Below are 10,026 nucleotides of genomic sequence, written 5' to 3'. Positions count from 1 at the left end.
ACGGCACAAAAGAGCCGACATGCACGCACAGTACATCACAGCTCATGCATCATCATGCGCGAGAACTCGTCGAAGCACACGAAGCCGTCGCCGTCGACGTCGACGCCGCCAATCATGCGGCGGCAGTCGTCAACGGAGCAGCAGTCATCTCCCAACGAAGCGAGCACGGCGCGGAGCTCCTCGGCCGAGATCCTGCCGTCCCCGTCGGCGTCGAACACCGCGAACGATTGAAATGTTTTATCAAATAATCCTAAATTCGTAATAACCTTTCTTTTTAATAATAATTACTAAAACAATGGAGGGAGTACGTCATTCAAAAGCGCACGTCCCACCGACCACGGTGATTTAGAGCATGTTTGGTTTCTACATGACCTCCTAAAATTCCTGTCACATCGAATATTTGGACACATGCATGAAATATTAAATATAGACTAATTACGAAATTAATTGCACAACTTGCGACTAATTTGCGAGATGAATCTTTTAAGTCTAATTAGTCCATGATTTGAGAACGTGGTGCTAAAGTAAACATGTGCTAATGACAGATTGATTAGGATTAAAAAATTCGTCTCTATCTATGTAATTGGTTTTGTAATTAATTTATATTTAATGCTTTTTATTAGTATCTAAACATTCGAGGTGATATAAATTTTAGGAGCGACTAAAGAACCAAACACTTTTTGTCGTCGGATCGGACGTCCCGTGTGGGTAAATACACTTTTGTTCAAACTAGAAAGTTGACGAAAAGTTGGTGGAAAAAAGGCTGCATCATCTCGACCTCTTGCGTTTGTCACTGAGAAAAATGAAAACGATCGAGCGTGGCTCCGTGCTTTTGACTCGTGCACAGTGTACATGCACCAGGATCCAGGGTCGTCCAGGGCCCGGGCGGTGGCAGCAGCAGTCAACGACGGCGATAGCTTTAGCGTTTGTCTTGCACGTGGAGACACAGACACAAGACATGCAGGTGCAGCCTTGGACGGACCAGAAATTCAAGTGAAGTTCTGGAGTTGCGTTGCGAGCCTGGAATTTCGTGGCATATATTGCAGATACTGTACGGTGCTGCGTGCAGATTTCATTTGCAGCATCCCAGCTGCCACCACCACTGCTGCAGTCATGCGTGCACGACATACATATGCGTCTAAACACACCCGCAGTCGTCTTTTGGGGAAAAAACAGAGATTGATTTTTTTTTCTGATTATTATCTGGCCGTCGATTGATTTTGTACCCAATCTTTTTTTTGCGTCATTCATGTTCGCTTCTCTTATAATCCGTACTTTTCGATTTATTTTTTTAGCCGGAACAGTGTTTTCTTCTCACAGCAAATCAGCCGGAACAGTGTTTCGGTTTGTTTTTCGGCGAAGCGAATGGGGCCATTGTCAGGTAAACACATTTATATTGTCACTATCACCTAGATTTTCAGAGAACAAGTGCCAAATTAGTATATCTGCCTCTACCTTTTCTTGTATACTTCATTTGGGCTCGTACCAATCACCAGGCTCTACTTCTTTTTAGATGTGACGTCCGGTCTAGTTTGAATTTAGCTCATGGTGACTCATGTTGTGTTTATTTATATAAAATTGTTGGAGTTTAGTCTCACCTTGATTATTGAGGTTAGACTATGAACATATAAGCTTTGTAGAGTTCATACCATCACACTTGAGTTAACCCTTTTTACGCGAAGTGAGCACAAAAGTGCAAGCGGTTGATGAGAGTGTGCGGTTCACTCAACGCGTGGACAAAACGAGGATTAAGTCCAACAGTGCATTTTTGGGTAACACTTTCAGCTATTTTGTTCGAAATCCTAAAGTTTATCTGTCAAATATGCTCTCGATCTATATAAAATAGAGTTAATTACGCTAGCATCCCATTAACTTATCACTGTTGGTCGCCTACTTGGGGTATCGATGTGGACACTAACCGGTGGGACCCAAATGTCATCCACACCATATTTGTCTTGTTCCTCCCATTGTTCTCTCTCATCCGTCAACCACGATCAGGGACAAGGGGCCGGTCCGCCGGTGTGCTGGTGACGACTGACGAATGCAGGCTCTGGCTGCTATGTGGATGACATGTGGAGCCCATAGGTCGGTGTCCCCTTTGGCCATGCCACTTAGGCACCAAGGTGATTATACTGAACTAGAAAAAAGCGAGTTTGCATATCTAAATGGTGATCTTTGGTATATTTAACTCTATATATAAAATACGTGCTGCATTAGACTTTGCATATGGCCTTTGATGCACATTTATTTTACCAGTACCTTCTTTTAAAATATAATATAAAATCCATAAATTTTAAGAGACCCTACAATTATATTTGTCCCTCTCCTTGAACAATAGATTCCTAGAGTTGTCTTAACTCTAATTTTTAAATCTTTGACCAAATTTCTAAAAAAATGCGTCAAAATTTATGACATCAAAATAATACCATTAGATATACCATAAAATATTATCATAGATATTGTTACTTTTTTCTATAAAGTTTGCATGGATTCTAGGAATTGATTTATTTGGGAACACATGGAGTATAATTCTACGTACAAAACTTATTATTCTTTGAACTAAATAATCAAAAGTTAATTAGTAATGTTTATAGTTTTCAGGGTCGAAGCTCATATATTATTTTTTGCAACAATGGCAGGAGTTCTGCCTCTCAATTAAGACAAAAGAATGGGAACTGCTATAGTCTAGGAGCCTGAAGTTTTGTTTTTTTTTCAGGCGACGTTCTCTGCCATTGGATGAAGATCCAACGCCCCCAGCTGATCCAGCCATTGTTCATCTTCTTCCTCAGCCTTCCAGCCCAAGTCCCAACTCCTGTCTGGTCCCCCTCCCCCCTCCTCCCATCGCCGCCCACCGCACCACCCCTACCGCACGCGGCGGCCTCCCTCTTCCCCTCCCCCCCTTCCGTCGCCGCTTTCTTCTCCGACTCCGGCGAATGGCCGCGATGCCCCGCCCCAACCTGGCCCGGCCGCCTCCACCGCCGCCTAGGCCTTGAAGCCTGCCTCCCCAGACCGGTCCCTTCTATACCCGCCAGAGTTGGAGAAAATAGAGGGGGGAGAGACCGGAGAGGGAGGCCGGAGAGTTGGAGAAGAACAGACGTGGGCACGGGACGCCGGAGATGCTTGCGGTCACGATGGGCGTCGTCGCCTGAAATCTCTCTAAGATTTCAGGCGACTGGATTGTAGGAAATGTGCGAAAGAATTTATGTACAAGGAAGCTCATATATTTGACATTCTGAATTGTTGGGTTCCACCGCAAAGGGAATTGAAGACATATTACATAATGATATATAGAAGCATTGACATCTCGGTCGATCATATCGACGGCACAAAAGAGCCGACATGCACGCACAGTACATCACAGCCCATGCATCATCATGCGCGAGAACTCGTCGAAGCACACGAAGCCGTCGCCGTCGGCGTCGACGCCGCCAATCATGCGGCGGCAGTCGTCAACGGAGCAGCAGTCATCTCCCAGCGAAGCGAGCACGGCGCGGAGCTCCTCGGCCGAGATCCTGCCGTCCCCGTCGGCGTCGAACACCGCGAACGCCGCCCTGAGGTCGCCCTCGTCACCCGCCGCCGCTACCGCGTCGACGACGAGCCCGGCATCCGCCTCAGCGAGCATCTCCGCCAGCTCCTCCTCGCTCGAGACCACCCGGCGCAGCGCCACCTCCAGCTCCTCCCGCGTCACCGCCGTCGGCTTCCAGCTGCTAGTCCTGCTGGTGCTGCCCGCCCCGGGCGCCGACGCTCGCGGTGGGGAGGGTGGCAGGAGGACGGTGCGCGGCATGGTGACGGCGGACGCGCACTCGTGGGAGGACGCGGTGGAGCTGAACGAGCTGCCACCGCCGCTCTTCTTGCCGTCCTTTGACCGTCTCCGGCTCTTGCTCGCCTTGGGAGAGGCGGCGGAGGAGGAGGAGCCGCCGCCGCAGAACGGCACGCTAAGCTTCATGGCTGTGGTTGCTGGTACGTACCTTGCTTGCAGGTGGTGATCGAGGAGGACACGTCGAGGAAGGAAGGTGGGATCGGAGGCGATCGATCGAGATCGACCGACCACGAGCAGGGTGGAGAAGACGAGAGGGAAACCAAATGCAAATAAGTTGCCAAACACGAAACATTATTTGATTATTATCTCAATGCTAGTATATATATTTACACAATATATATATATATATATATATATATATATATATATATATATATATATATATATATATATATATATATACACACACACACGGTAAATGCCCGTGCATTGCAACGGAAACACATAATACCACGATAACATATATGAGCGTGTGTTATACTGTTATCTAAAATAGATACCGCAATCATAATGTTCCAATCAATATTACATAAGTCTTCACGAAAGATAGATAATTAAAATATAACTCTAAATTTGAATGCAAAACTAAAACATCAACTTCAATTGTCGCATCACTTCATGCCTACGATACGCGAAAGATAAGCTTACACTTCTTTAGGAATCAAGTGTTATGGAAAGATAATCATAGATGGCATCAGGATTTGATTGTTGTTGTTTTTTCCTGTGATTTGTCCAATTTTCCTTGAAAGGCAAAAATATCGTAGATCTTGAAGCGCTGGGGTGCACGCAATCAGGCACAACAACGTCCTGCTGATGGACTTAAATATTTCCCTTATTGTTGATTTTTTCCGTGATATGTGCTTTCTAGATTTGCCAAAAAGATAAGAATACCGCGGCTGCATGTTGGAGCGGGATGCACGTGCATGTATCAATGCATGGAAAGACCTGAAGGAACCTCTGAGGGAGGAGTGCGAGATAGAGCCGGGCAGAGCAGCCATGCAAGGGTTGGGGGAATTTCCTTTTCTGCGTCGGGTAGTCATGGATCGCAAAAAGATTTTGGTCCTGCCAGATAGATATTGACAATCCGTATGTTTTACTTGTAGATATTTGGCAGCAGAAGGAGGTGCTGCCGTGTTGGTAATAATATAGAGAGAGGTGGGCACAAAATGGGACTGATATCGGCCTATGATAACAATTTTATGGTAAAAAAATTGTTGCCTGGTTGTCTCGTACGTGTTGATAAGGACTTGAGTGGACTAGCGGTCCTCAGTTAAAAATCGTAAACGTTCCCGAAATCTCTGCCATCTGCAAAATTTCCGGGACGTTCCTAGTGAAAACACGAAATTACGCATAAAATCCAACTTTCCGGAGGCGTTTCTAATGAAGACGTGAAATTAAGCAAGTATCCCTCTTTTATTCCCCTCCCACGCGCCTAGGCTTGCGCGGTTGCGCCTCGTTCCGACCACCGCACGCAACTTCCTCATGAGCTCTACCAGCATGATGCGACAGGTTCCGTAAAATTCTACTTTTCTGAGACGTTCCTAGTGAAGACACAAAATTACGCATAGAATTTTACTTTTTTCGAGACGTTTCTAGTGAAGACACAAAATCACACATATAGACTTTTCCTTTATTCCCTGCCCACACGCCTAGGCCCGTGCTTCGTTCCAGCCGCTGCATGCAACATTCCTCAGGAGCTCTATTATCAGAAAAATGCGGCCGGTTCCGCAAAATTCTACTTTTCCGAGATGTTTCTAGTGAAGATACAAAATTATGCATAAAATTTTACTTTTTTGAGATGTTCATAGTGAAGACACAAAATTATGCATAAAATTCTACTTTTCTAGGACGTTCCTAGTAAAGAAACGAAATTACGTATGTATCCATCCTTTATTCTCTGCCCATGCACCTAGGCATGTGCCTTATTCCGACCGCCACACACAACTTCCCCATGAGCTCTGTAAGCATGATGCGGCCGGTTCCGCAAAATTCTACTTTCTCGAGACGTTTCTAAAGAAGAAACAAAGTTACATATAAAAAGTTACTTTTTTAGACGCTCCTAGCGAAGACACAAAATTACACATAAAAATCTACTTTTCTAAGTTTCTAGTGAAGACACGAAATTGCAAATGTATCTTCTTTTGTTCTCAACCCACGCGCCTAGGCCCGTGCCTCGTTCCGGCCACCGGACGCAACATTCCCCATGAGCTTATCAACATGATGCGGTCGGTTCCGTACAATTCTACTCTTTCAAGATGTTTCTAGTGAAGACACAAAATTACCATAGAATTTTACTTTTTTCGAGACGTTTTTAGTGAAAGATGCAAAATTACACATATAAATCTACTTTTCTATGACGCTCATAGTGAAGACACGAAATTATGCATGTATCCTTCTTTTATTCTCTACCCACGCGCCTAGGCATGTGCCTTGTTCCGGCCGTCGTTCCTCATGAGTTCTTTCAGTGACGCGGTCGGTTCCACAAAATTTTAGTTTTTCAAGAAGTTACTAGTGAATTAAGCATCAAATTTTACTTTTTGAGATGTTCCTAGTGAAGACGAATATTCATAAAAATATAGTTTTTTAGACATTCCTAGTGAAGACGCAAGTTACGCATAAAAATATACTTTTCTAGTGAAGATGTTCCTAGTGAAAACATGAAATTACACATGTATCATTTCTTTATTCCCTGCCCTCGCACTCTCGTGCCTCGTTCCAGCCACCACACGCAACTTTCCCACGAGCTCTATCAGCATAATGCGGTTGGTTCCGCAAAATTCGACTTTTCCAAGATGTTACTAGTGAAGACTCAAAATTATGCATCAAATTTTTCTTTTTTAGACATTCCTAATGAAGAGAATTACTCATAAAATTCTACTTTTTTTGAGACATTTCTAGTGAAGACACAAAATTACACATGTATCCTTCTTTTATTCTCTACCCACGCGCCTAGGCTCGTGCCTCATTCCGGCCGCATCACGCAACTTTCCCTATGAACTCTATCAGCATGATGCGTCCAATTCCACAAAGTTCTACTTTTCTGAGACGTTACTAGTGAAGACACAAAATTATGCATAAAAGTTTACTTTTTTTGAGACGTTCCTAGTGAAGACGCAAGTTGAAAGGATCAAGATGCCCAAGAGAGGGGGTGAATTGGGCTAATTTTAAATTTTTTGCAATAATTAAGCTCCACACTTAGCCCATTTCGCCCCTTGTGTCTAGAATGTGTTTGTATTGTTCTGCCATACAAAAGTTTTGCACCCTAGGTTCCAATTCTACTCTAGCATGGTAATTCTAGGAATATAAAGACATGAAATGAATTATTCAAATGTAAATTCTCAAAATAAAGAGAGGGAAAGGAAAACGGCAATGTTTTCCCGAGGTTTCAGAGAGTCGCCACTCCACACTAGTCCTCGTTGGAGCACTCACGCAAGGGTGTAGCTCCCCCTTGATCCACGCAAGGATCAAGTGCTCTCTACGGGCTGATTCTTTAACACTCTGTCATGGTGAATCGCCCACAACCGCTCACAACATGACTTGGGTCATCCACAAGCTCTGCTGGATGATCACCAAGCTCCCAACCACCACCGAGCCGTCTAGGTGATGGCGATCACCAAGAGTAACAAACACAAACTCTCACTTGACCAAGACAAGCCTAATAAGAAAGGTGGATGCACACTTGCTACTCTCTATGCACTAGTGAGGTCCTTAATCTTGGATTATCAACTCTCAATCACCACACTAGGATCTTACTCTCTGTTGAAATCCAAAGGCGTTTCACAGCTGAACAATTGGGTAAGAGACCTCCCATGAATGAGTGGGATAAGTATTTATACCCCCCTCATTCAAAACATAACGGTTGGAGGCCAACTCAGTAAGTTTCAGGGTGACCGGACGCGCCGGTCATGGTGACCGGACGCTCCGATCAGTAGTACACGTCACTATGTTAGAGAGAGCCGTTAGCTCTGACCAGACTCTGACCTATGTCTGGTCATCACCCACCGGACGTGTCCGATCAGCAAAATGCCCCTATGGATGCTCTCTGATGTTGATCGGACACAGGCACCCTAGCGTCCGGTCATGTACTATTTAGCATTTGGTCAGGACATGACTGTAGCTGCTAATCAAATGAACTGACTGGACTCTTCAACCTATGTTCGGTCACAACCAATCTAGCGTCCGGTCAGTCATTTGACCCTCCATTCACTTCCAATTCGAAATCCTTCGAGAATGAAGTTGACTTCTATCGATCTCAGGGCTATTCTTGAGCTACCTAGTACTAAGTTTGACACATGTGCACCACACCTAATCCATTAGAATCATCTAGATCAAGCTACTAGTCTATATCCCCCTTAATAGTACGGCCAAAGGAAAAACAAAGTCCTAAACTACTCTAAGTGTCTCTCTAACGCCAAACAAAACTTAGAACTAGTCCATCATTAACCTTGTCGTCCATCCTTTTAAAACCGAAATGATTTCCTTCGACAGGGGCATGACAACCATGATTGCTCAATCAATTTCCATTACCATGATCTAACTCAAACTGTCTCTACAAAATACATGTTAGTCATAGTAATCTTGTGTCGTCATTAATCACCGAAACCCAACTAAGGGCCTAGATGCTTTCACAAGTTACACGTAAAAATATACTTTTCTGAGACCTTCCTAGCGAAGACACAAAATTACACATGTATCCTTCCTTTATTCCCTGCCCACGCGCTCAGGCCCATGCCTTATTCCAGCCGCCACAAGCAAGTTTCCCCATGAGCTCTATTGGCATGATGTGGCCTGTTCCACAAAATTCGACTTTTTCGAGACGTTGCTAGTGAAGACTCAAAATTACGCATAAAATTTTATTTTTTAAAGAAATTTATAATGAAAAAGCAGAATTTTGTATGAAATTCTACTCTTTTAAGACATTTCTAGTGAAAACGTAAAATTATGCATGTATCCTTCTATTCCCGGCACATGCACCCAGGCCCGCGCCTTGTTTTGGGAGCCCGTGTGCAACTTTTCCCATGAGCTCTATAGGCTGAGCACGATGCTATCGAGGTGGCGGTGTTGCAGGACATGCTCAACTGTAGCGACACCTCTGTCCCTGTCCTCTAATTCCGAAGATGATGTTGTCATCACTAGTCCTTTCGGCACACCTCGGAGGCTCCGAGTGCCAGCGTGGGTGCGCTGGCATGCCATCGTGGCACCTCCTGCGATCGATCCTGCCTATACCGAGATTTGGGACAACACGAGAAATGAAACGAAAAAAGGATGCATAAGCCAAGACGATGTGATGACAACATCAAAGTAAGCCTTGGCACTCCATCCAGAGTTTCCAAGTGGTTGATTGCTGGTAACATCAGTTAAGATCTAGGTGTCATCGTGGATCTCCTAATCCAAACTCCCCTCCTGATAGCAGATTAGGTGTGGAGAGGATGGTAGATGACCCATCTCCCTTCCCGACCCCAAAAGTAGCACACACGAGAGACAGGAAATGTGGAAGGAACTGATCTTGATAAGTCTAAAAGTACTTTTAGGCATGGATTAGTGGGTAATACTTAGCTTAGATAGAAGACTTGGGTCGCCAAGCATAGTCACGGCCATGGCACCGTAGCGACATGGCCACTGGGGTCAGAGTCGGGGAAGCCGTGCAGGCGCGGTCCAGTGGCGGCAACGAAGGTGATGGCGCTTCCCATCGCTTACAGCGCGCCCTCTAGATCGGCTTAGGGATAGGAAAATCGTTGGGGCACCGGCGGCTGTGGTGAACCTCGTGTCTTGTGCCTTGGCCCCCACCTTCCTCTTTATAGCGATGCGCGATGAGGGTCCATCAGCCAGGAGAATGGCTGGGTGCCCCGATCAGGGCACGGATCAAGGGCCCAATTGGCCGTTGGGCCAACTGGTGGAGATAAATCTAATATTCTCCCTCTTGATCTCACCTTATGAGTTAAACTTAACTTACTTTATCTTTTTCCCATTCCATCGCAGATCAGTGCATAGAGCGTGCCTTATCATCACGGTCAATTGCCATTAGATTAAACAGTTACAATGCACCTCTCTGTTTTGAAACAGATTCTCAACTAGATGCTTAGTATCAAAAAATCATAGGCTTTCACATAAACCCATGTCTTGGCTTATGCACTAGGTGGTTAGCCTTTGGTAAGCGGATCCATAAGTACTTGCTTGGTACTTATATGCTCAATGCTTCCAAATGA

The 10,026-nt window shown here is 45.0% G+C and overlaps 1 protein-coding gene across 1 annotated transcript; it reads right to left on the bottom strand.

Annotated features, from left to right (window-relative positions):
* Nucleotides 1-3,355: 3,355 nt before the first annotated feature.
* LOC136506519 (probable calcium-binding protein CML36) lies at nt 3,356-3,946 on the bottom strand. Its single transcript, XM_066501444.1, has one exon. The coding sequence runs from the start codon at nt 3,944-3,946 to the stop codon at nt 3,356-3,358; it is 591 nt and encodes a 196-aa protein (XP_066357541.1).
* Nucleotides 3,947-10,026: the final 6,080 nt, after the last annotated feature.

Source organism: Miscanthus floridulus, chromosome 15 (genome assembly GCF_019320115.1).
Source record: "Miscanthus floridulus cultivar M001 chromosome 15, ASM1932011v1, whole genome shotgun sequence".
NCBI classification, from domain to species: domain Eukaryota; kingdom Viridiplantae; phylum Streptophyta; class Magnoliopsida; order Poales; family Poaceae; genus Miscanthus; species Miscanthus floridulus.
The sequence above is the reverse complement of the archived record's forward strand: the minus strand, read 5'-3'. Positions and strand labels throughout refer to the sequence as shown.